Source organism: Nycticebus coucang, chromosome 19, assembly GCF_027406575.1.
Source record: "Nycticebus coucang isolate mNycCou1 chromosome 19, mNycCou1.pri, whole genome shotgun sequence".
NCBI classification, from domain to species: Eukaryota; Metazoa; Chordata; class Mammalia; order Primates; family Lorisidae; genus Nycticebus; species Nycticebus coucang.
In genome coordinates, this window is record NC_069798.1 from 93,167 (window position 1) to 119,237 (window position 26,071).

The window sequence follows — 26,071 nt, forward strand, 5'->3', positions numbered from 1 at the left end:
GCAATGGGGAAGGAGCCCAAAGAGCCTTGTAGGGAAGCCCGGGGTCAAGAAGGGTCTCCAGGAGTGGTTAACTCAGATGCCACGGAAAAAATCAAAATAAAGATCAAATTTATTTGATGGGTGACCTTGGTAAGACTATCTTCTATGTGCTGTGGGCCAAAGCCAGGCTGCTAGGGGCTGAGAGGCCAACAGGAGGCGGGAAGTAACAGGCAGTCAGAGTCCCTTTTCAATTCTTGGCTGCAGGGGGCAGAGGAACACTGGTGGGACTAACCAGGGGCGTGAGGTGGAAGGTGGCAGAGATGAACGCGTGAGGCATAGGTGGCACGAAATCACCTGGAAAAAGCGAAGCTGCCGCGGGAGTGGGGAGCTGGTGGACCGGAAGACGGACAGAGTGTGCGGCGCAGGGGCCGGGGTGGGGTTGGGGGGCGCTCGCCCTGGAACGGGAAGGCCAGCAGGAAGGCCAGGGCGTGCTGGCAATGAAAGACAGCAAGGTTTGAGGGACTTGACCACGGGGCTGAGCAAAAGATGAGCGCAGCGTGAAGCCCGGAGACCCTCAGCCTGAGCAGCCCCCCACATCCAAGAGTGGCCTCCACACTCGGCGCGGGTGCCCACGACTGCAGCCCAGCCAACGCTCGGGCCTCCGTCGCCTCCGTCCCCTCCGTCCAGCGCCCGGCTCCTGTACAGCAAGCTGCGTCGGTTCCGGAGGGCTCTCAGCAAGGACAGGAGGGGCCGGTCTCTTGCCTGCCTTGGCTCCTCTGCTTCAATGCCAAGTTCGAGACCGCAGTGTCTCCTAGAAAAGTAGCAGAGCTGCTCGGGAGAAGTACAAGGGAGAAACGGGGCTGGAAGTAAAGACAGGAGGGTGGGGAGGCGGCAGCGTGGGTGAGCTGGAATAGTCTAGAAACTGAAGGGAACAAAGGCGGTGTGACTGGTGCGCCTCTTAGAGACCCTCCTCCCTGATAGAATATGCATGATCCCACGAGTCCTCGCCTGCCGCGAGCTGGGAGGTGTTGGAGACAACCGGGTTCGCACCCAGACTCCCTCTCGGCCTGGGGCTCCGGTACGAGGGAGCTGTGCGGCCGAGCCTGCGGCGCCCGGACCCCGGACCCCAGCGAGTAAGAGCCCCGCCCTCCCTCCTTCCCTCCCTCGCTCCCTCCCTCCGGCCGGTCCATCCCAGTTCCCCGACGTCTCCAGCGCCGGTAGCTGAGAGCCCGAGACCCGAGGCCTGGCCGCTTCTGAGCCAGATCCCCTTCCCCTTACGGAGCCTGGGCTGGGGAGGGAGCGCGCCAGCTGGCATCGTAGGTGCCCACAGTCGCCCTGTGCGGACCTGGTGGCGCTCTGTACTCGGTCCCTCCGTGCTGCGCTCGGCCACCCCGCCGGCTCTGGGCCGAGCGCGCCGCCCCTCAGGGTCCCCGCTGGGAGGAGCCGAGCGCGGCGTGGAGTGCGGGCGCAGGGACCCGAGCCAGGGACTCGCGGCCACCGCCAGTGTCTCCCGCAGAGCTCGGCTCCCTTGCTACCCCCCGCCGAGTTCATTGTACAGTGTTTACCCAGCAGATCTTTAAAATAATTACATTTTAAAAAGCCTTTTGTTCCGCGCGTCTTCCTTTCAGCCTTTTCAGTTGGGAGTTTGCGGCGGGCGGGGAGGGAGAAGAAGGTCCTGTTCTGACGGAGAAGCGCCGAGAGACCGGGGCCTCTCAGCAGCGAGGGCAGCGGCCGTCGCAGAGCCTGCGGCTTCCACGCGTCCCTTTTACTTTGTGCGCACATTCCTGACTGTGCCTGGAGCCGTCGAGCCGGCAAGCATGGGGTGTTTGGGCAACAGCAAGACAACAGAAGACCAGGGCGTCGATGAAAAAGAACGACGCGAGGCCAACAAAAAGATCGAGAAGCAGCTGCAGAAAGAGCGCCTGGCCTACAAAGCCACTCACCGCCTGCTGCTCCTGGGTAAGCCCAGGGCGCGGCGGCTCCCGGCCCCGCGGAGCGGCGGGCGGAGAAGGGCCCAGCCGACGGCTCACAGCGGGCGGCAGAGCCCCGACGGCTGCCGGGCCTGGCGGTGCTTGGGACTTGTGAGCGGGTAGAGGTAACAGCGCTCTTTTTGCTTGTTTTCAGGGGCTGGCGAGTCTGGGAAAAGCACTATTGTCAAACAGATGAGGATCCTGCACGTCAATGGATTTAATCCGGAGTAAGGATGATCAATTTCCGTTCTGCTTCCAAATTGCTTGCAAACTGTCCCTTCTTTTCCTGGCCTTCCCAGAAGTGCTTTCTCTCAACAGTTCACTTGATAATTGAGTAGACCTTTAAGGGGAAAAATACAGATATTTGCTGTTGAATTTGGTATATTTAGGCAAATCCTTCTTCTGGTAGTGACTATTTAAAAATATTTGACTAACTAGGATTTATTAAATATTCTTGGATATTGGTCTGTATTATTGGTATTGCTGAGCATGCTTAATATCTCAATGTACAATTCCAATATCTTTTATTTGCATATATTTCCATTTATAACTATTAACAAATGGATAGACTTAGGTAAAACATATTTATAACTCTTTAGTTGTTTTTATATCCAATATCCATAATGATTTTGCCACTTCTTTGGTAACAAAACATGATTGCTTAAAGCTATAGGTTATAAAATGTTTGTTTAAAACATTGTAACAAAACAAGTTTGTTTAAAATACAGATTAGAAAAGGGGGATATTTTCCTTTCCCAGATAAAATCTGTACAGACCTGAACTGACTTTCACCTCTAGTGAACCAGGCTAGCTTAGTACTGCAGCCCGCTCAATTGACTGGAATCAGTGCTACTAAGGGTAGATTAATCTAATAACAATTCTCTTTCAATACAGGGAAAAGAAGCAGAAAATTTTAGACATACGGAAAAATGTTAAAGATGCTATTGTGGTAAGGACTTTTTTTTAGGGGGGTGTTTGTTTACTAGAAAGTTTACTTAACCTGTGTAGACAGAAATTATATATTTTAGATTATCATACATGGAGCCTAACTACTGTTTATCCATGTTTTTTTCACCCTATTTAAGACAATTATTTCAGCGATGAGTACTATTATACCTCCAGTTCCACTGGCCAACCCTGAAAACCAGTTTCGATCAGACTATATCAAGAGCATAGCCCCTATCACTGACTTTGAATATTCCCAGGTAAGCAAACACTTCCTGAAATATTTTAAATAGTGAAAGGATGGAAACAATTTTAATGAGGTTGCATGTTGAGAATCAGTATTAATACTAATTCACGATTAACTTCCTTTGAGATCTAGCTCTGTAAATGCTGAAGAGGAATACCTACTTTATATCAAAATATTTGTGTTAGGGCGGCGCCTGTGGCTCAGTGAGTAGGGCGCTGGTCCCATATGCAGAGGGTGGCGGATTCAAACCCAGCCCCCGCCAAACTGCAACAAAAAAATAGCCCGGCGTTGTGGTGGGCGCCTATAGTCCCAGCTGCTCCGGAGGCTGAGGCAAGAGAATCACTTAAGCCCAAGAGTTAGAGGTTGCTGTGAGCCGTGTGAGGTCATGGCACTCTACCTGAGGGTGGTACAGTGAGACTCTGTCTCTACCAAAAAAAAAAAATATATATATATATATATATATTTATGTTAAAAATATTAAAGACAATAAGATTATAAGAAATGCTTTTTTGAATGTACGGGTAAGGCTGATAATCAGGACCATAATGTCCCTTCTAGAAATGTTGATCATGCCTTTCTCCTGCATGCATTCTTAAATTAACAGTTAAGCAGTTTCTCAGAAAGCAACAGTAGAGAAAAATGCTTATGGTAAGTAATCTCCTCGATGGGAAGAATAGCAAGAACAGAATTCAGTTACTCTTAAGATGTGCCTCCTTCAGAACACATGAGAAAAGGATGCATTCTATAGTACGGGTCACTTCTGAATGTTCACTGTATAGTGTTAAAAGGCAGTTTGGTTCACATCTGTATTACTCAGGGCTAACTTTCCTGATCATATGGATGGTAACATTGCTTAAGCAATATTAGTTTTCTCCCATTTTAAGAATATGCATTTCTTAAAAATGTTGTTACTGGGCGGCGCCTGTGGCTCAGTCGGTAGGGCGCCGGCCCCATATACTAAGGGTGGTGGGTTCAAACCCGGCCCCTGCCAAACTGCAACCAAAAAATAGCCGGGCGTTGTGGCAGGCGCCTGTAGTCCCAGCTGCTCGGGAGGCTGAAGCAAGAGAATCGCTTAAGCCCAGGAGTTGAAGGTTGCTGTGAGCTGTGTGAGGCCACTGTACTCTACAGAGGGCCATAAAGTAAGACTCTGTCTCTACAAAAAAAAAAAAAATGTTGTTACTTGATAATTTGATAGAGCATGTTTCGAAGGAAAATTACTTGTTAAATTTCTCAGAAAGTAATTTGTGTTACAGTACCCCAAAAGAGTGTGTGTGTGTATCTCAGAGTTTGCATTACCTGGCATGGTGGTTTGGAGATATTTTTCATTCTCAGAATCCTCTCTTTGAAGGTAAGCTTGTGCAGAAACCAGTGTATAAAGCAGAGAGGTGCTGCACAGTCTGCCTGCAAGGCCACTGCACCTGCTTGCCCACCTCTTCTCTAACCTAGAGCACCCTTGTCCTATGGGCTTTGACATGGGATACCTGAGGAGAATGACTTTTTAAAAAGATTTTATTCTGATCATTTAATGTGATTTTGCTTCTGAATTTTTAGAAAGGAGTAGGGCTGGCACACCAGCTGGAGGAAGGGAGCGAGGGCATGGCCTGTGGACTCACTGTTTTTACTAAATAGTGTCTTTAACTGGTTAAAGTGGAGAGGGGCAAGGAGATGATGTGGCAGGTGGAGGGGAGGGCCAGAGCACGCTCCAGCCGCACTATAAGCCCCTGCTAACTAGAGCTACAGGTGTCCTCCCAGTTCTCACTGAGATCACATGTATTGGAGAAATCACCCAGAATCTACAGTCCTGGTTGGAATCAGGAGTGGCATTCCCTTCCAACCTCAGATTAGACATTCACACACAAGTATTTGACTTCTCGGATTTGTCCTGTTTGTCTAACAGTAATTATAAAACATCTCATATATTTCATAAATCTCACATAACACTTCTAGTGAGAAATTGAAACTAAGATTTATCGATCAGGCCCACAACCTCTTTCTCCAATTCATGACACACTCACAGATGATAAGGAATTGCACATTCAACTGAAAATCCAGAAGCAGTCAGTAACTCCCACATGTGTCATCCAAAGAATTCAAAGCCCTGCTCTGCAAAATGTTTCTTGAGCTAAATCACAATATTTTTAATTAAAAAAAAAAAAAACTTGAGAAACCATTTCCTTTAAATGCATGTATTTTTTATATAGGTAATTTAATTACTTAAAAATGATTATCAGAAACCATTATTAATTATTAGTTAAAATACAATTATTTCACACCAGCAGATGGGAATGTAATTATAATGCTCTTTCAGACGCAGTGTTCTTTTGGTATTTTACTGGGGTTTTTAGGTCTAACCTTCTGTTATGTTATATGTCTGTTCTCATGTCAAATGAGAATATATTTGTTAAGCAGCGTACTGTTACATAAGTAAGGAAGTTACTATTAAGTATTTAATGTTTCTTCTGAAATGCTATTTTTTATTTTAATATGACACAATTTTAGTGACATTTATTTCCTAGGGCTTAGAAATATTTATTACTTATTTCATTAAATTGTATAGTTCTTGGATTCACATTTTGACGATCCTCACTAGGCATAGTAGCAAGATAACTCTGACTTTTGTGACTGTAATACTTGGTACAGTTGAAAAAACTAATTTTAATTTAAAGTATGTAGTTTTTAGTTTATTTACTTTACCTAAAGGAATTTATGTTTTTTGTAACCATTATAAAAGTAGAGCTAAATCAGGGATTTTAATGGGAAATATAGCATAGTTTTCCTAAATCTAGTACTTCTTTGAGGTCTATCAGCATTATAATCCAGTTTTCTGAGGTCTTCATCCTGTAGGCATAAAGTAACTTCTGAAAGTCTGTCATTAAATATTAATAAAGTATAGTCTAAAATAAACCAAATATAGTCTATCATTAAAAATTAATTTCTTATTCTAATAAGAATTAGAGTAGTTATTTTAGAAATGTCTTAAGGCTTTCCTCTGAGCATTTCACTCATGGTGGGGGGGGGGGCCAAACACAGGAAGCTGCCCTTTTGCTCTTTTGCTCTTTATATCACCTTCATGGGAATTTCAGTTGAACTCCTTGTACCAAGGTTGTAGCAGAAAGAATATGAACGTGGCTGGCGCCTATCAGGCAAGTCTGTTTGGGGAGGTTAAAGAGAGGCACAATGTCTCTCCAGCCCACAGGCTGGGTGTGTACAGATATGGCAGCCTCCAGAGGTCCTTGCAGTGGAAAATTGCCATCCAGTTGTGCTTTGTCAAGATTGCTCTGACTGTGGGTGGAGAGCGGGTGGTGGGGAGGCTGCCACCACCAAAGTGGGGCAAAGGTTTCCAAGGCTGTTATTGTGATCCAGATGAGAAATAGCAGGCAGCTTGGCAAGGCGAAACAATCACGGGGTGATGTACAGTGGCCAGTGCAGGAATTGGTGTTGGAAATAGAACATTCAGTGTTGGTCGCATTTGGATGTTGGTGTTGGGAGAAATGGAGAAACTATGAAAGACTTGTGTTTTGGCTTGAATTTCTGCATATATGATTAGAACAGGCTGAGAGGAGGAAAGAGTGAAGAGTTTTTGTCTTCTTGGTAAACTGGAGGTGACTATTGCAATGTCCTTATGGGGATGTCAGATAAGCAGTGGGAATGTGTGAGAGGCTGCACAGATGTGGCCTGGGGACGGAGGTCAGTGAGAGAAGCTGGAGCTAATGATGAGGACAGCACAAGGGGCCGGGATTCCTCTGAGCAGGCTATGAAGGGATTCCAGGAGGGCAGCAGAAACAGGATAGTGGGGTGGGCAGGCCCTGGGCAGAGCTCCTCACCATTGGCAGGGAGTCACAAAGGGCATTCAAGAAACATGGCTTTGGCAGCTTGAAGCCCATGATTTCCTTGATAAGGACCCAATTGAGAAGTGGAGGCAACAGCCAGGGTTGGCTCCTAGAGGTCTTGCTATAAAAGGAAGCCCAGAAGGCAGGTGAGGTCAAAAGAGGGTTTCTTTTAAGATAGAAGAGACAAAAGCCTTTGGGACCTAAACAAACAAAAAACAAAACAAAACACTACTTGTCACCACATCTTAGCAACCAAATTCTATATATATCCAGCATAACAGGTGATGGAAAAATAGTCATGGGTGATGATTATGAATCTAGATAGATAAGTCGATCATTTATGAAATAGGAAAAATGATGTGGTTATTCCCCTCCCCCCAAGAAACAACCCTTATCACAGTACCAGGCAAAATTGCTATTGAATTATTCATTTATTTAATTTTTCTTCTTCAAATGTGGATACTTTATTAGTTGTTTTCAATTATGTTTTGCTAGATTTTTTAAGAAGAAAAGGATAAATGAGGCTAAACAAGAAATAGAAAGCTCTGCTCTGTTGGTCAGTGCTCTGTGGTCACCACCTGGTAGGATGGCCGTGGCAGCCTGAGCCAGGGTGCTGTCTTGTGTGGGCCTCAGCTCCACACTCTGAACACATGACTTTGGACAGGTGGCCACACTCCCTCAGGCAGGCCAGCTCTGGGGAATAGGAGAGTCCGTATAAAAGGGAAAGCTGGATAAGAGGGAAATCTCCCTGCCTAGGGAGACCACACTGTCCCAGCACACTGTCCCATATGCTTAGTCCTGTGGAGCGTGTTGTCCAGGCTGGTGGTTTCCCGTCTTGTGGAGCACATGTCGTCCAGGCTGGTGGTTTCCCCAGTCCTGTGGAGTGAGCGTTGTGCAGGCTGGTAGTTTTCCTTGTGCGCCTTCTTTAGTCAGTCCAGCTAATGCCCACTGTATGAAAGAGGTCAGCCTGAGTCCTTCCACGCTGGCCCAAGCTACGGCCCTTATAGGTTCCAGCACCATCTGACTACTGCCAGACCCTCACCCCAGCACTGCTGAGAACTGGTGTGGCTGGCCGCATTCTGGCGGTGATGGCTCCACAGGACTAGGCCTCCTTCCATGGCTCACGTGGAACACATGTCCCTCACAGGTGTGCTGCCCACAGGGTCCAAGTGCTGCCAATTCAGATGACAACAGTCCTTTGTGTCCACATCAGTAAGGATGGCAGGCACAAGATGTCAGGACAGGCTGGTCAGAATGTGACACAGTGTTAAAAGAAAGTGAGCTTCCTGTGCATACAGCAGCATCTTGGTTCAGAATGGCATTTAAATCCACTCCCCAGCTGTGGCCTCTTTGCCTTTGGAGCTAGTGAGGTCAAGTGTGTGTTTTGAAGGAGAAGGGAACATCTGAGCAGGTATAGAGACTCCATGGTAGATGGTAGTGCTTAAACATTTTTATAACTGGCATAACGGTGAAAAGCAGCATCTTGGATATGTTCAGATGTGGACGGAAATTACTGAGTTACTGCAGGGAGCACCCTTGGGGCCTCCCTGCCCCTTTGCTGGATCTGCCTTGAATGGGAGCCACAGGGAAAAAGGGCTCTTGGACCTGGGGCTGCCTCTGTGCGTTCAGGGGGGCTGAAACCTGTGAGGAACTCAGGAGATGTCCCCCAGGCCTGTGCATCTGTTCACAGGACAGCAACCGCATCTTGAAGGGACACGGTGGAGCCAGCCCACCTGTGTTCAGATTGCTGCCAAGACCTTGCAGCAATTATTATGTAAATACTTCAAATTTTCAGTATTTCAAATTATTTTACTGCTATCTGTTTTTTCTCAAGTATAAACTAGAGACTGTCACACCCTCCACTTCATATGGGTATTGTGAGGATTATGTTCCTACCTGAAACAGCAGGCTGGACCTGGGAGGTGTACCAGGACTCCTGCTCTGTGCGAGAAAGTGGGAGCAGAGCTAATGCTGTCTACTAAGGTCAGCCCTCACCATGCCCTGGTGGCACTCTCTATCCAGCCCAGCTAGCCCTGATATCCTGGTGGTCTGACAAAACTGTCTGTCCTCTCTGGATCTGTGGGGACCAACCACACCTCATGGCTATTCTCATCTGACCAACCCCACGTGCTCCTGCCTCAAGCTAGCATAAGCAGTCCCTTCTGTTCCATTTGGAGACCTGATGTCCCTGGGAGGCTCACCTACCCACCCCAGAGGGGCTTAGGCCATTAGGCCCTGGGTGCTGGACAGCCTGGACTTTAGTCTGTCATAGCAAAGGTTCTCAGGTGAGAGCTCCCAAGGGCCCGAGCCAACAAGCTTAGATCGCCCTTCTTACCTGCTGCTCACCGGCAGCCCTCAGAGCTCAGCCTCCCTCTCTTTCTCTACCTTATTTCAGTCTGACTTGCTTAGACTGTGGGCCTCAGTCCCCCTGAACACACAGAGCTAAGACTGTGGCTGTGGGCTCCTTATTGTCCACCTCTGCCACCTCCCTCCTACCATTCTGATTCTGCGGCCTGCCTTGCCATGGCTTCTCCCAGGCCACCTGGAATGACCCAGTTTGCCTGCCCGATCCCTGTTGGAGTCCCACCTTGCTCTCTGGGGTATAGTTTCTGCCTGGTTTTTCTGTAAGTTCCAGCAAGCTTCTTTCTTTCAAGCCCATCTTCACCCCAACACTCCTTCGCTTTGAGGGGTCTAGTGGTAGAAAGACAGGATGTGTCCTGGCCATACCCCCAAGGAGAGCGAATGCTGAAGTAAATACTTTACATTTTCAATAATAGGTGTCTTCTCAGGAAAGTGGTAAGCATTTTGGATTTTTTAAATAAAATATTTTAAATATCCTAGGATTATGTTTTTTTAAAAGTCCTAGAAAAATATTGTTCATAAAATAAACAATAATGTTCCTTTTTAATTTGCACATCCTTTCTTTTTTTTTTTTTTTTTTTTTTTGTGAGATGTGCTGGAAGGGGTGTACTCCCATGTCTTAGATTCAGGACTACCACTTTGGCTCTGGGTGTGACAAGGGTCACACCTAGAGATGGAAGCAGTGGTGTTTGTAGAGAGCAGGCTGTGGGCCCTGGAGACTGGCCAGTCTGACAGTCCCTGCTGAGGAAAGGGAGGCTGAGCTGGAGAAGGCCTGTGGCAGCCCTCAGATCTCCCAGGCTGTCCTCCCCAGGTTATCCCCTAGGCTGTCTTCCCAGGCTGTCTCCCCCAGGGTGTCCTGAATCTAAGACACGGGAGTACACCCCTTCCAGCACATCTCACAAAAAAAAAAAAAAAAAAAGGATGTGCAAATTAAGAAAGGAACATTATTGTTTATTTTATGAACAATATTTTTCTAGGACTTTTAAAAAAACATAATCCTAGGATATTTAAAATATTTTATTTAAAAAATCCAAAATGCTTACCACTTTCCTGAGAAGACACCTATTATTGAAAATGTAAAGTATTTACTTCAGCATTCGCTCTCCTTGGCAGAAAGTGGTTGGCAGCATTCTGGGACACCCACACAGCTAGAGTGAGAAGGGGTCAGAGGACAGGTGGGCATGGAGAGGGCAGGCACTTAGAGATGGGGTGGCACCTTTGTGACCCACACACCAAATGCTTGGTCAGGCTGGGGCGAGCAGAGGACTCCCCAGCAGGCGTGTCTGGGGAGCAGGGCAATGAGGGAGGGTGTGTGTGCCTCAAGTGTAGGAGACCCATCCTGAGGTTTTCATCAGGGAACTGACAGAAATGAAAGTTGTCTTGGAAAGATCACTTCTCGATTCACACTGCTGTGTCTGCTAGGGGTGGCACTCTGGGGGCTTAGTCATCCTTGCTGGGCAAAAGGCGTTTCCTCTATCAGAACCCTACTTGCAGGCCTCATGTGGCTTCTGTCAGAAATTATATCAGATTAATATTAATATTAGTCACTAAGAATGATTATTGTATTGTTCTGCACATCTTCTATAATAAAAGGAATTCTTACCGATATAGTAAAATATTTCAGATACATTAACCAGATCAGTGCTTCAATAAAGATACTTTTTAAAAATTCCATTTGTTCTTTAAAATATTATAATAAAGGGTATTTCTACAAAATGATAACTTTTATTTTGAAACAATTGTCAACTTACCTAAAAAAAAATGCAAAAATAATATAGAAAACTCCCTGTGTCCTTCACCCAGATCCACCAACAGCTGATGCCTGGACACACCCCTTCTCACTCTCTCTGCGCCAGCACCCGATCTCAGGAGCCATTTGACAGTTGTGTGTAGAAGTCAATCTCCTTTGCTTCTAAATGCTCCAGTGTATATTTCCTTAGAACAAGAACATCTTCTTGTATGACCTTGTATCAAAAATAGATTTGACATTAATACACATTGAATACTATTTTATTAACAACCTTACTCAAATTTTACAGAGTCCCAATAATAATATAGTAAGATAACAGGGGTAATAATAATCATGATATTGGCAACTCTGGTCAGTAACCCAATCCAGGATGTAATTTCATTTCTCCTCTGCACTAGAACACTTGCTCAGAAACCCTTTTCTTTCATGATCTTGGCCTGACCTTTATTCTTTTTTTTTAATTTTTTATTTGACGATGGGACCACACCTGACCTGTATTCTCAGAGCACTCTCACTGGGAGCTCCTGGGAGGGTCATGCTTTGCCAGCAGGAGCACAGAAATGACCACAGGGCCTTCTCAGTGCAACTGTGTTGCAGGCTCTGGTCATTTAGTAAAGGTAGTGTCTGCTTCTGGAGAGGTACCTTTTTACCCTTGGTAATTTAAATTCTAAGAATGTCCTTTGAAACAGTGCAGATATCCTGATCCTGTTCCTACCAAAACTTTCACACTTTAGTTTTAGTATACAAGTGAATTTGAACAATAAATACTTTAAGGGGGAAAGCTGTTGCTCTGTTCTTTTGACTATTTGTAAACACAATAATGAAAATAAAACAAGATGGGGATAGTGCTGCTGCTGTTGACATCATAAAACGTGCGCCACTCCGTGCTCTCAACCCTGGAAGTGCATGTGGACCAGCTAGACAGGGCCTCTCGTTCTCACCAGCACACTCAGAAGTCAGGGCTGGCACCACAGAGCAGCTTTCATCTAAAGTGTTTTCCTTATACAAAATGAATTTAAGGTCACAAAGTAACTAAGGCAAAATTTTTTTAAGTTTCTATAGATACATGGTAGTTTGACACGTTTATGGAGCACATGTGACATTTGATACAGGCGTGTAATGTGTTGGGGTAATTGGCATTTCTATCCCTCAGACGTTTATCATCTCTCTGTGTTAGGAGCATCCACCCTCTCTCCTCTAGTTTTCTTGAAATACACAGTCCGTCATTGTTAACACAGTCACCCTGCTGAACCCAGGCCTTACTCCTTCACAGACCTTCCTTCTGCCACTGCCCTCCCACCCTCCTGCTCTCCGCCCCCATGTGTGGGGGAGCAGCATCTGCCTTTCCAATCCTGCTTGCTGCATTTAAACATAATGTCCTCCACTGTCACCCATGTTGTTGCAAATGACAGGATTCCATTCTTTCTTATGGCTGGAAAGTATTCCGTTGTGTATATGTACTCACATTTTTTAATTCCTTGGATAAGATGCCATTGAAACTTCAAATCTGTTAAAAGTGTGAGATTGAACAAAAATGATCTTGTTTTCAAATTTTACCTCCAGTTTAGATGTTGGTTTACCAAAAGGAGTTCATTTCTAAGGACACTTGCTCTTTTCAGAAGAATATGCCATTAAAAATCCCTTACATTAGAGCATTTTGTCCTTATTAATGCTAGTTTTATATAACTGAGAGAAAATATTTTGAACTTTTCAGTTCTCTCTGGGGACTTGGTAGAAGGAGTGGAGTGGGGAAACTATTCTTATGCCAAATTAAGACTTAAGTGAGTCAATGTGCGGTTTGTGAGAAAAGTACAGTAGGTTTTAAGAGGCTGAGCAGTGTTTCCCAGAAGGTTCCTTGAAAACACTGACTTTTTTATTGTTTTACTTTGCCATGAGAATGTCATCCATGAAGGTACAGGGTCTTTTTACCTCTTGAAATAATTAGATAATTTTTATGGCATACATTGAATCAAATTATGTGTATAACAGTCTCACTGAGACTGTATAACTCTCAGTGAGACTGTTATAAGCGAGTGCCTTTTTGTGTCTGTGTCTGGGAAATATTTGTGAATGGTATAAAATCAGAAGATGTAGAAGAGCAGGGAGGGGCCTTTCCTTCCTGCCCAACAACCTCCTGACTCCAGAAGTCCTGGTGTGGCATCTCAGCCAGTCCTTAATAAGCCAAGAGAGCCTGTTGTAAAATGCAATTGCAGTTAATCTTAGTAGTATGGAAAATATCTAGCCTGAATTACCAAGTAAATTTTTTAAATAAAATTTAGCATTAGAATAAAGTGGATGGAAACTGTTCTGATGCTAAGTCAAAATGCCAGAGTAGTTGATTAGGAAAATAGAAGGTGATTTTCTTAAGCATCTGTTGAATATCCATAATTTAAAGCATGGAAGGTGCAGAATTCCTCACTCTAAGAGAGATCACAAATCATACCATTAATCCCTGCAGGGCATTGGAGGGCACCTGGCCTCCCTTCAGCATGGCTGACAGCCTGTCATGGTGTTGAGTCCTCTGGGGACTGTCAACCTTTTAGGTCCATGCTATGTGTTATCTCTGTCCTGTTCAATCTGTGCCTGTCCTGTTGTCTTCCTCTTTGACTTTAAGACGCTCTGTCCCTCCCATACTCATACCTATTTCTATTTCACAGGGATAGTTTGAAATTTCTGACTTCCCTGCCACGTGCCCTGATTGCCTCTCTGCACACTTGCTGCTCCCTCCCCCAGGTCTGGCTCTTACTACCTTCAAAACCCAGCTGGCAGGGCTGGCTCACACCTGGAATCCCAGCACTCTGGGAGGCCAAGAAAGGCAAATTGCTTGAGCTCAGGAGTTTAAGACCAGCCAGAGCAAGACCCCATATCTACTGAAATCAGAGTAGAAAAATTAGCCAGGTATGGTAGTGGCCGCCCACGGTCCCAGCTACTCAGGAGGCTGAGGCAGCCATCTCCTCCTGGCCTGCCGTGGCGTTTGGCACATGGTGGTGCTCTGAATGTCCACTGAGGTCAGGTGTCTGTGTCCACTCAGCACTGCAGTAAGACTGTGGCCAAAATAAGAAAGTATAAGTTAGGACCTCTGGCTTCAAAAAACTTAGTGAAGAAGTTATATCTAATATGTAACATAAAGTTAATGAATAATAAAGCATCATGTAATTTAATACTGACTCATATGGTATAGACTAGATATTCTGTAGCCATTCAGAGAAGAAGACTAATAAGGACTTTACTGCTCAGACCAAAGGCTTCCTGGAAGCACCTGGTTCACTGAGACCTTCTAGGTAAGTAAGATTGTCATCAGCAGAGCCTGGTCAGGAACCCATGTCCCCATCACAAAATCAAGACCACTTAGCATAGCAGCTTCAGCGCCTCAGTCTGTAGGGGATGATAAGCATAAGCCAGAATGCAGGACGAGTCCTCAGCCACAGACTCTTCATGGCATTCAGAAAAATGGAATTGTCATCTTTTAGCTTAAATAGTGCATCACAGGGCGGCACCTGTGGCTCAGTGGGTAGGGCGCCGGCCCCATATACCAAGGGTGGCCGGTTCAAATCTGGCCTCAGCCAAACTGCAACAAAATATAGCTGGGCGTTGTGGCGGGCACTTGTAGTCCCAGCTACTCGGAAGGCTGAGGCAAGAGAATCACCTAAGCCCAGGAGTCAGAGGTTGCTATTAGCTGTGATGCCATAGCACTCTACCAAGGGCGACAAAGTATATCTATTCATTTCCATTTGAACTTTTCATTCCAAGGGGAGGCTTAATGAACTTGGCCACACTCTTCCTTATCCTTCCATTGACCCCCACACAGAAAACAGACACATGCGGCACACATGCATGTGTGACACTGGATCATGCTCAAAAAACAGTATCTGAATTATGAATGTCATTTTAAAAAGTAATGTTTTTCAAAAATATCTAAAATGAATGAAAGATCATCTTTTCATAGCAAAAACCTTTAGAACCGTCCCTGAAAAACAAGAAAACATTTTTTAAATTTTCTTTCCTACTGCCACCATCAACATGTATAGGATTCTTGACTGCTTCTAGAACTGTTTGTGCAGTCTTAATCAAATGGGTAATTTTGAACCAGCATATTGGTTATTGCTGAAAATAGTGACAGTTATTTGACTTTATTTTTATCAAAAATAATGTTAAAAGATTTTATGGAATTTTTATTAGGTTGCATTTTTTTTTTATCCACAGGAGTATATACTTACCCTAAAGAGTACCTTTTATGGCTGGGCACCCATAGCTCAGCAGTTAGGACGCTAGCCACATGCACCCGGGCTGGTGGGTTCGAACTCGGTCTGAGCTCACTGAAATAATAACAACAACAACAACAACAACAAAAAAAAAATTGCCAGGCGTTGTGGCAGATGCCTGTAGTCCCAGCTACTAGGGAGGCTGACACCACAGCATTCTACTGAGGGTGACAAAGTGAGACTCTGTCTCAATTTTTAAAAAAAAAGAGTACCTTTTATACGTATACTACAGGTCACTGATTAGAGAAATTATTAGGAGGTTCCTTTCTTCTCTCAAGCCTCTCTTCCTTAAATGATCTTTAAATTTTTAACATTATTTAAATGTTCCAATGCTTTACATATCAAATGTTGATAATTTTAAGTGATCATTTTAAAGTATCCAATTTTAACATACTGCCTGCCACACTAGAAAAAAAGTTTTTTTAGTCAAGAGATGTGTGAGTTTATATAAGCTTCACAAGGCCCTAGTTTTAAAACCAACATAAAAAAAAGTTAAAAAAAAATAAAATAAAAAATAAAACTAACATAAGTTAAATATGCCACTCACATGGCAGTTAATATGTTAAATTTCTTAAGAGTTTTTTAAATAGTTCTTAAACTTTTGTGTATTAATTGGTTTTTGTTGAACTGTGTAATCAGCTACCAAAGAAATTAATATGTTACCAACTAACATCTTTAACTGCTTGAAAGAATTAAACTGATAAAGATTATCATTAGTATTTCTTATTTCTTTGGGTAAAATGTTATAATTAGTAAGTAGCAAATCATATCTTCATGTGCTTTTCTATAACTTACTGGAAGTTAATATATTTTAAATTAACCATTATCAGCCTTATCTGAACAGGCATTCCATTTAGTTTTTTAAAAATGATTACCTAAGGGTGGCTCCTGTGGCTCAAAGGAGTAGGGTGCCAGCCCCATATGCCGGAGGTGGCGGGTTTAAACCCAGCCCCGGCCAAAAACTGCAAAAAAAAAAAATGATTACCTAAGATGTGTCAGGAGCTTCATTTTAGCATTGGAAATACCAAGCCGAATTGCATGTTTCCAAAAGGAGCTCCATCAGGGCATATAGAGTCTAACTAAATAATTAGGACACTTGATGATGCCAGTGAGGGGAAAGAGAGTTACCCTGTGGGTAACTGTCAGTGGTGCTGTCCAGGGAAGGTAAGAATTGGCCTTATCTTTGAAAAATGGGTAAGCTCAGCCAGTAGGCCAGGGTGGTGGGGAGCATGGTGCAGCTAACACAGCACCATGTGCAAATTGGGGCGTAGAAAAGGGGCTCCTTCTCAGAAATCCCCTACATTGTAGGGAAGGTTTCAAGGGAGAGTCTAGAATCCTATAGGAGGATTATGGAGAGATATTCTTAGAGTAATTTGGAGGGGCTAATTCAATTGGAGAACTTTACACTTGGTGCAAGCTGAAATTTTATGGTCTGAATGCAGTATGAATATTATAGTAGAAGTAAAAATACCAGTACAATAATAGAAAAGTCACAAAAAATTTAGGAAATGTATGTGCTTCAATCAGAAGATTGCTTTATATTGTCCGAGTTGATTTTAGTGAAGGTAAATGTGAAACTACTCGTGTTTATCTTGTGGTTCTCTTTACCAAGACATTCAGGAGACTGTGTCTTTGCAGTTTCCTCCTTCTACTCTCTTTGTGCCCATTAGTGTCCTGCGCTGTCCTGTGTCAGCTGCTCCCTGGCTGCAGAGACCTGCCTCTCCACCACATTCTGGCCATGCCACCCATCTGCACTCTCACAGCAGCTTCTCCTTCAGCGGGAAGTGGACTTAGCTGTGTCTGAGCACGGATGGCCACACAACTTGGAGTGATTTGTCTGGGGCCACCAAGGTGTGCTGACCTGGCGGCCAGGTCAGGAGTAGAACACATCTCCTGATTCTGTCATCATTTCTGTTCATGTAGGGTACAGATCTGCGTCAGATGAGGAGTGCCATCCTCTATTAGGCTAAACTATGAGATATTGCCAATATGGGTTTTGAGCTATCATATGGCAGTTTCACAGGGGTCAGCCCTCTTACTTGAGAGTCACCGCTCAGTCTCTTGTTGCAGTCCCTTACACACCTTGTCCCTAGAAGGCTGCCTTTGTGAGCGGTGCCAGGTGCTCCATGAGGAGACTGTTGCCAGTGCCACCACAGAGAAGAGGCCCTCCCTGCCATGCTCAGACCTGTGCTTTGCCCTGGGCAGAAGCATTCACCTTGTCCCTCCCTTCCTGCTGTCGTTCCTCTTGGGAGTCTTCCCAACCTGTGAGGGGAGAGGTGGAAAATTCTCCCAAAGCCAGGGGTTCTCCCTCCCCAGGGCCTGTGCATCCTGCCCATTCCCCACCTGCTGAGCAGTGAGGTGATCACTGACCTGCAGACGGAGCCCCTAGACAGCAGCACCATCCATGATGGGGCTTTGTGTGAAATCACCCTGGAAGGAGTCCTGGGAAGGACGTATTGGACAGGTTGGGCAGGTAAACTGGCTGGTTGATACCCTACACAGCCAGTCTCTGAGACAGTACTCAGTGGCTTGCTAGTGTTTCTTGAGGCACTTTCTTAGAAAAAAGAAACAAAATAGTACCAAAAATCTTGAAATAGTTTTACATATATAATTACAGTAGACCTTCTGAATGTTGACCGCACAAGGGACTGTAACAAACTGGTCAACACGTGAAGGTGGTCAAAAGAAGGAATACGTGGTACATGTCCAGTCTGTGAAAGTCAGCTCAGCTTAAGGAAGTGTAGGGAGGTGGTCAGCTATGGATGTTCTACTGTATATAAAAACACTCGTATCTGAGTAATTTTGGTGGCTAGAATAAAGGTTCCTCAACAATATGATTAACTGCAGACTTTGTAACTCACCTCACCTCTGCATCAATTTATATAGCCTGGGGTGAGTTAATTAGCATCTCTATGCTCAGTTTGCTTATCTGTAAAATGAGGGTAATAATAATCATGTGCCTAGCACATGAAGTTGCTTAAAGAGTTAGATACAGTAATATATCCAAAGTGCTCGGGGCTACGTCTGACCTACTGTAGACATTCAGTGAATATCCAATAAAACCCAGTCACCCTTTAACAGGCTATTTTTAAGTGTGTGTGTGCTGCTCTTGTAGTTGTTGCCAAGTGCTGAAGCTTTGGAAATTTCATTTAGTAGTTTGGCTATAACGTGCTTGTGTGCCAGAAGTGTGTGGAGAGCATAGCTGCTCACAGAGAGGTGAGAACCCCCCTGCTCGGAGAGGCAGAGCCACCATCGTATCCTCTCTGAATTCCTGTGACCAGCAGCGTCCTGAGGAAGCTGTGCAGGCCACCTGTGCGGAGTCGGCACAGGGCTTGGGGAGACACCTCCACCGCGTGGCAGGCAGGGTCTGGGTACAGAGAGCAGTCCATTCCGTTGTGGACCAGAGCAAGCCTGGCTCTGCATAAAGAGCAGGCTGTGGTGTCTGCAGGGGATTCTCTCCACCATCTGTGGCTTTCAAGGCACGATGTTACATGGGAAGAGTCTAAAAATGGTATAGTCTGCAGAAAATATTTTACTCGGGAATAAATCACATAGTTTTGATGGGAATATAAAGAAAAGCCAAATTGGGATTTTTAAAATGCATTAGAGCCTATCTAAAAACACTGTCTGCTCCTCAGTTTTCACCTTTTGGTCATGTTGTTACATTGGTTTAATATCAAGGAAAATGGTGACCAGTGCCCCAAACAGCACTTCATGCCACGAGCTGCCCTTCACACCACAGTCCTGTGGATGGGAACATGGTTGTCTTCATTTCTTATGTGAGAAAGCAGGAGGCCAGAGAATGCCATTGGATTGCCCAGGGTCGCAGAGCTGGGTAGTACATGGTTCAGAACTGGAGCTCAGGCTGCCTGCCCTAGAGCCTGCCCCACATGCTGTTATATGGCCTTCACTGGTCCATGTTACTCCTGAGTCATCCTGTGTCAACCACAGGCTTGGTCTAGTCACTTTGCCAACCATCATTTTGATATCACAGATTTATGTTTTAGAGAAGGAACTGTCTATAAGTGCAGCCTGCAGCTGGCTGTGTACATGCACCCTCTGTCTGTCAGGGGTGGCAGGACTCGCCAGCAGGGCCCCCTTTCAAGCCCATCTGAAGGCCACTCTTCCCGAGGCAGAGACCCAGAGGCTGTCACTGAGGACAGTGTGTGCAGAGTACCTACTGAATCTCCATTGACCAACGATGAACTAGTAGCTTCTTTCTAATTCCTGACTCACTGAAGATGAACCTTCTACCTTAATGGAATTATCCTGTGGCATTTCCTATCCTTTTTTTCCTTTTTTTTAGAGACAGGGTCTGCTCTGTCACCCAGGCTAGAGTGCAGGGCCTGATCACAGCTCACTATAACATAAAGCTCCTGGGCACTTGTGAGCCTCCTGCCTCAGCCTCCCCAGTATTCAGGACTACAGATGCCCACCACCACGCCCAGCTCATTTGTTGTACTTTTTGTAGAGATGGGGTGTTGTTATATGCCCGGGCTGGTCTAGAACCCCTGGCCTCTAGACATCCTCCCATGTCAGCATCCTAAAGTGCTAGGATTGGTTGGGTGCATGGCTCACCCTATAATCCCAGCACTTGGGAGGCCAAGGCGTGTGGATTACCTGAACTCAGATGGATTTGAGACCAGCCTGAGCCAGAGTGAGACCTCATCCCTAAAATTAGCCGGGCATGGTGGCAGGCACCTTTAGTCCCAGCTACTTGGGAGGATGAGTCAGCAGGAGAATCACATAAGCCTAAGAGTTTGAGGTTGCTGTGAACTATGATGGTATGGCACTCTACGCAGGGCAACAGCTTGAGACTCTGTCTCAAAAAATAAATAAAATGCTGGGATTGTGGTGGCTGTGAGCCACTGTGCCTGCCTGCCAGCTCTTAATTAGCAGTTCTGGGGGACCTGAAAAGAGCCCTGTATTCTGGGGAATTGATAGCCAGTATAGATACTCACTGAATGTGAGGCTGGAAGGTGGCCATGCAGGCTTGGTTCCAGGCCTCATGCCTTGCCCACAGGCACAGAAACTTTCATTTACAAATATAGTTGTTGTTGTTGTTTTAGAGACAGAGTCTCACTGTATCGCCCTCAGTAGAGTGCTGTGGTGTCACAGCTCACAGCAACCTCGAACTCCTGGGCTTAGGCGATTCTCTTGCCTTAGCCTCCCAAGTAGCTGGCACCTACCACAACACCTGGCTATTTTTTGTTGCAGTTTGGCCGGGGCTGGGTTCGAACCCGCCACCCTCGATATATGGGGCCAGCGCCCTACCCACTGAGCCACAGGTGCCACCCTACAAATATCGTTTTAAACTACTGGTTTGGGTAGCCATTGAACACTTAGCCTTGCAGCACTGACTTTGCTGAGATTTTCCATGGACTGTCTCATTTAACACACACACCCCACTGTGCAGTGGCCACTGTGGTGTGGATGAGTGCCTGGCCACGTCACGTGGCTCATGCCAGAGGACTGGTGCTGGCCACCAGAGCCCATGCTCTGAGCTGCAGTGTTTGAGGCTCTACCACACCTGAAAAGATTCCTCTAAGTCTTTATTTAGAAATAAAGAAGGGGCAAAGGGAAGGAACATAAACAACAGGAAAGAGCCAGAAATGTGTAGAACACCCATCAGAACCCAAAGCGGAGACATTCAGCATGGAGGCATATTTTCTTGCAGTGCACATGCAGTAACCCATGCTCGTGGTCTAGAATAGATCCTTAGTCCTCAGAAGAGAGAAGTCAAGGTGTGGTGGCTCACACCTGTAATCCTCTCACTCTGGGAGGCCAAGGCAGGTGGATTGCTTGAGCTCAGGAGTTCCAGACCAGCCTGAGCAAGAGCAAGACCCTGTCTCTAAAAAAAATAGCTGCGCATTATGGCGGGTGCCTATAGTCTTAGCTACTTGGGAAGCTGAGGCACAAGGAACATTTGGGCCCAAGAGTTTGAGGTTGCTGTGAGCTGTGACACCAGAGCACTCCACCAAGGGTGACAGAGTAAGACTCTATCTCAAAAAAAGTAAGGGAGGGAGGGAAGGAAAATTCAAATTCCACTTGTTGTACGAAGGCAGGGAAGTATGGAATGCTTCAGAAAAATTTTAAGAGTTCAAATGAGAAAAAGGGGTGGCACCTGTGGCTCAAGGAGTAGGGCACCGGCCCCATATACTGGAGGTGGCAGGTTCAAACCTAGCCCCGGCCAAAAACTGCCAAAAAAAAAAGAAAAGAAAAAAAGGGTTTATTGCTATAAGAATTAAAGCCCTGAGACTTGTCATTGGCTCATATGCTGCAGGTCCCTAGAAGTCTGATTTGGGCCGTTGGCCCTCTAGAATTTCATTATCTAAGATGTCTGCTCATCTAGGGTTCTGTTGTAACAAGTAAAACCTGGAAAAGAGGAATCCCTAGGTGGGAGCCACTTACAATCAGCCATCTGTTGCTGATGTCCAGTGTTGCCATGCTGGTTCCTGAAAATCAGTGGCTTTGGCCTCTGGAGTTGCTCTCTGCGCAGCGAGCTCTTCTGGGATTCGGTTTGAGCCTGGCTCTGGCTCTGGCTCCAGCTCCAGCTCCAGCTGCGTCGCTTGTCATGTCCAGCTACCCATGTTGGCTTTTTGGTTTCTCCACTACTTTTGTTTTCATTGCATGAAACGTTTTTGTAGATAACCAGATTTCAGTTTGTTTATTAGGAAAAAAATCCCATACTCTTAAGGAAAGGTTTTTTTACAAAAAGAGTATAGTAATGAAAATGGGGTTCAAACTTCTAACAGCATAACACTTTATGATACGTAGAATAAGAGATATTTCCCATAATGAGAAATACAGCAATGTTCTCTTCATTCTTAGGCTTTGTCACAAACTTTAGAATTATCTTATTGAAAACATAATTCTGGCTGGGCGCCTGTGTTCAATGGTTAGAGCACTGGGCCCATGCCCCAGGGTGGCGGGTTCAAACTCAGCCCAGGCTTGCTAACCAAAAAGAAAATGTACTTCTGTTTATTACTAAGACTTGCTGTTGGCTTATGTGCTGTGGCTCCCTCCATGTGTCACACTTCTTCACCCCTTGGGCTGATAGTCAAGTGCACACCAAGAGGTCACCCCAAGAATGGAACAAAAACATAAATAAGTAAATCATAAAAGCTTGAAGGTTGTAGTTTCAAAACAAAAAGCTGGACCAGTTGCAGTGGCTCACACCTGTAATCCTAGCACTTTGGGAGGCTGAGGCAGGAGGATCCTGGAGGCCAGGAGGTCAAGACCAGCCTGAGCAACATGGCAAAACTGTCTCTACTAAAAGTAAAAGAAATTAACCAGGTGTTGTGGTGGGTGCCTGTAGTCCCAGCTATTGTGGAGGCTGAAGCAGGGGAATCACCTGAGCCTAGGAATTTGAGGTGGCTGTGGGCTATGATGATGCCACTGCACTCTTGCCAGGTTGACAGAATGAGACCCTGTCTCAAGAACAGAAAAAAAAAAGAGAGAGAGAAAGCCTTTTTACTTTTCCTCAACATTAATCAGAAGGACAAATATGTTGTTTTCCACTCTTCTAGCCCTTGGTCCTCATTAAAAACATAAGTTTATGGTGTATATGGAAAAATTCAGAGAATGTTAGAATGATTTTATAAATGAGGAACAAGAATTCCAAGGAGATGGTGGGATTTTCTGAGTTTACAGCACATTAGCAGTAGAACCAAGACCAGAAGCTACATTTCCTTCTCCAGGATAAGTATTTGTACGAGTCATGTGTCAGGTGACATTGGATTCAGTGAGAACTTCTCACTTGCAAGGGACAGTGAACCACACAGCCTAAAGCCACATTTGCCTCCCCATGTCACTCCAGCCACCCCACTTTAGGAGCTCTCCAGCACTGTGCCTCCATGCCTTTGAAGGCTCCAGTGACAGGTACTCAGACTAACACTGATTTGATCATGCCCCGTGTTCAGAGTATGGCAAGTGCATGCTGTTTGTCTTAGGAACTTAACACACATCAACAGAGATCTGCTAAGCAGCATCTTCATGTGAGCAGTATGGTTGGGATGTAAGTAGCAAGTTGATGAAGAGGCTTCACAGCATCAGGGTTATATAAGATCCCTTTCTTCATGTCCTTGGCAAGATGTTTGGCCAAAATCAAGTAGGTGACCTAGATGGGTTCCTGCCTGTGTTTGGAAGGCTGTTGGGGATGTCATCCTCCCCGTAGCATGCGGGGAGCTGTAGGCCTGTGAGTGGCCGTCGTCTTCTGAACACCCTCTCACGAGGAGACTCTGAGTGTTCCCAGCTATGGATCAGAAACGGCAGTGCAGAGGTGAAGGCCACACAAGTGGTTGGTGGTGGGCTCAGACTTGGAACCCAGAGCCGACTGCTGGTCTGTGTCCTCACAACTCACTGGGCTGCCTCTGGGCCCAGCCTTGTGCTGAAGACTCTGTGGCACACCCAGCTCCTCCCTACAAGTTTCTGTGTTGTTCAGAGAGGGAATTGCAGACCCACCCGTTACACATTGCAGTGAGCAGTGGCTGATGGGGTGGAGTGACCATTGTCCCAGCACCTGCCTGAAGACCTTGGGAGGTTTTCTTCTGACTTCCCCACTGGTTATGGCCCTTGGTGACCCATTCCTGGTTCTATAGACAAGATTACTTGTGTGTCTAGGTTAAGTGCCCTTTACTTATGTGATTTTTAGTTATTTGTTCAAAAACAGTGCCAACTGCAGGCTGAGTGAGCTCCCAGAGGTCCTGGTTTCTCCTTCTGAGCAGGAGCCACATCTGCAAGGCCATGTGATGCTGCAGAGAAATGCTGTGGGAAGTCGTGGCTTCTCCCTCACTGCGTATTAAAGATGAAACCTTAGGAAATGTCATTTGGTATCTGGGGCTTTAGCTGAAGCTCCATAAAGATGAATGCCAGGCGGTGTGACCTCTGAAAGGCCACATGGCTCTGAGAACCAGTACGTTTATGACAAAGGCTTTATTTGATAAATGCAGTGGGTTCATTTATGAATAGGGAATAAAAGTCCCCTTAACTTCAGAATCATCCTGGGTTGGGAGGTACGTTTCAGTAGGAGCAGCTGGAGGCTGTTGAGAGAACTGGAGGCAGCAGGGGTTCAGCTTGCCCGCATCCAGGCACAGGTGTTCCTGCAGTAGAGAGAAGTGCTCTGTAGAGGGGAGAACTGGCCTTGCAGTCCTGAAAAATGGAAGGCAGGGGCAACAAGCAGTGGTCACCATGGAGCCACTCACTCGTGGACCAAAGCTACACCTTCCTGACCATTTGTCAGTGCACCTAGAATTCCCATTATTGGGTTTCTGACCACAGGTTGCTAATACGTGTTTTCCATATAACTCAGAGCTGTCATAGCTGTGGTAATGCTGGTGGATAGGGCAGATGGAACAGCAGTGGCTTGATGACCGGCTTGCACAGACAGGCTCTGACAGAAAAGAGGCATTTGCCCCGTGTGTGGCAGGGCCTAAATCTCCTGGGATAGCCTGGAAAGGGAGAGCTGCTCAGAAGAACAGGGTGTCCTTTCCCTTCACCGTGACCTAGCTGACATCCCTGACATCCCTGCCAGCAGTCAGAGCTAGTGGTCACTCTCTTCTTTGGAAGTGGAAATGCAAGTGGGTGGGATGGGGAAGTGCTGGAGTTACTGGCAGGTTCACTGGAAGTCAAGCATTTCCTAGATCCTCCTGTGGCTGAGGCAGGCTGCAAACTGGGCTGTCATGAGGAACAGGACACAGGCCCTGCCCAGAAGAACACAATTTATCCACCAAACTTTAGCTGAGATTCAGGCATTTTCACTTGAATACTCTCACAGTTTGATTCATTTCTTTGCATCACACTGTAAAAATTTAATGGGGCAGTCATTGACAAAAATTAGGACGGAAAATACCAACCTACAGTTATTTTTTTTGCTCACTTGAAGAAGGGTTCTTTAGCTTCCTGAACCAGTGAAAGATGCCTTTAATCATTTCTTGTTGCTTCTGCTGTAATATTTATACCATCACAACATGGATCGTTAGCACAGTAAGTAAGTGCCTTCCTCCAGCTCTTGGCTTTACACTCTTAATTCTGTCTAGGATCTCAGATGGTTTGTGTTACATTTCTCAGATGTAATTCACATCTCTGTGGACCAGTTTCTATTTTTAATTTTTTAGCCTCTTTTTATATGCTGTTAAGCTAAAATTATCCTATTGGGACTTAAAACCAATCCCTGAGGTAGAGGTATTTCTGCATATCACAGAGTCTTTGCCATGGGCTTATCCTGGGTACTATTTTTACATACCCCATTCCTCATATAGAAGCCACCTTCTTTCAGAGCAAATATCTAAATTTATATTATGCCCTTTATATTAAAAAAGAATAAACTGTGTCAAATTTAAGATGTGCCAACTCTAGATTTTATACATTTTGAGGTCTTCAAAAAATAAATGTTTGCAGTTTTGTTGCTGGAACCTCTTGACTCTTTAAAGTAAAAAATACACCAGCTATAAATTGGGAGGGTGAGTTCTCTATCCAAACAGTTTTTCAAAACTATTCCAATCAGCCCCAGTGAAGTGTGATGCAGTGGACAAAGCCCAAAATTGAAAAGACTTGAGTCTATTCTTGGGTGAGTCACAGTCACTTAGCCAACCTGCCTTTGAGTTTTCCAATTTGTAAAACAGTAATATTAGTATCTGCCTGATGAAATTGCACTGGGGAATGAATGGGCTACGTGCATGAGAAAGCTTGGCAAGATAAAACCATGGTACACGTGAATTATTGTTGTT

The 26,071-nt window shown here is 45.4% G+C and overlaps 1 protein-coding gene across 2 annotated transcripts in view; it reads left to right on the plus strand.

The window, feature by feature from the left end:
• Window positions 1-26,071, plus strand: part of GNAL (G protein subunit alpha L) — a 179,449-nt gene that overhangs the window by 59,476 nt on the left and 93,902 nt on the right. Inside the window, exons 1-5 of one of the 2 annotated variants that reach the window (XM_053571263.1) lie at window positions 981-1,112; window positions 1,608-1,938; window positions 2,104-2,176; window positions 2,844-2,898; window positions 3,035-3,154. In XM_053571263.1, the coding sequence (XP_053427238.1) occupies window positions 1,797-1,938; window positions 2,104-2,176; window positions 2,844-2,898; window positions 3,035-3,154 (390 nt within the window). In that variant the 5' untranslated portion in view covers window positions 981-1,112; window positions 1,608-1,796. Of the gene's footprint in view, window positions 1-980; window positions 1,113-1,607; window positions 1,939-2,103; window positions 2,177-2,843; window positions 2,899-3,034; window positions 3,155-26,071 lie in introns of those variants that run through there. The other variant, XM_053571262.1, reaches the window with a different exon arrangement.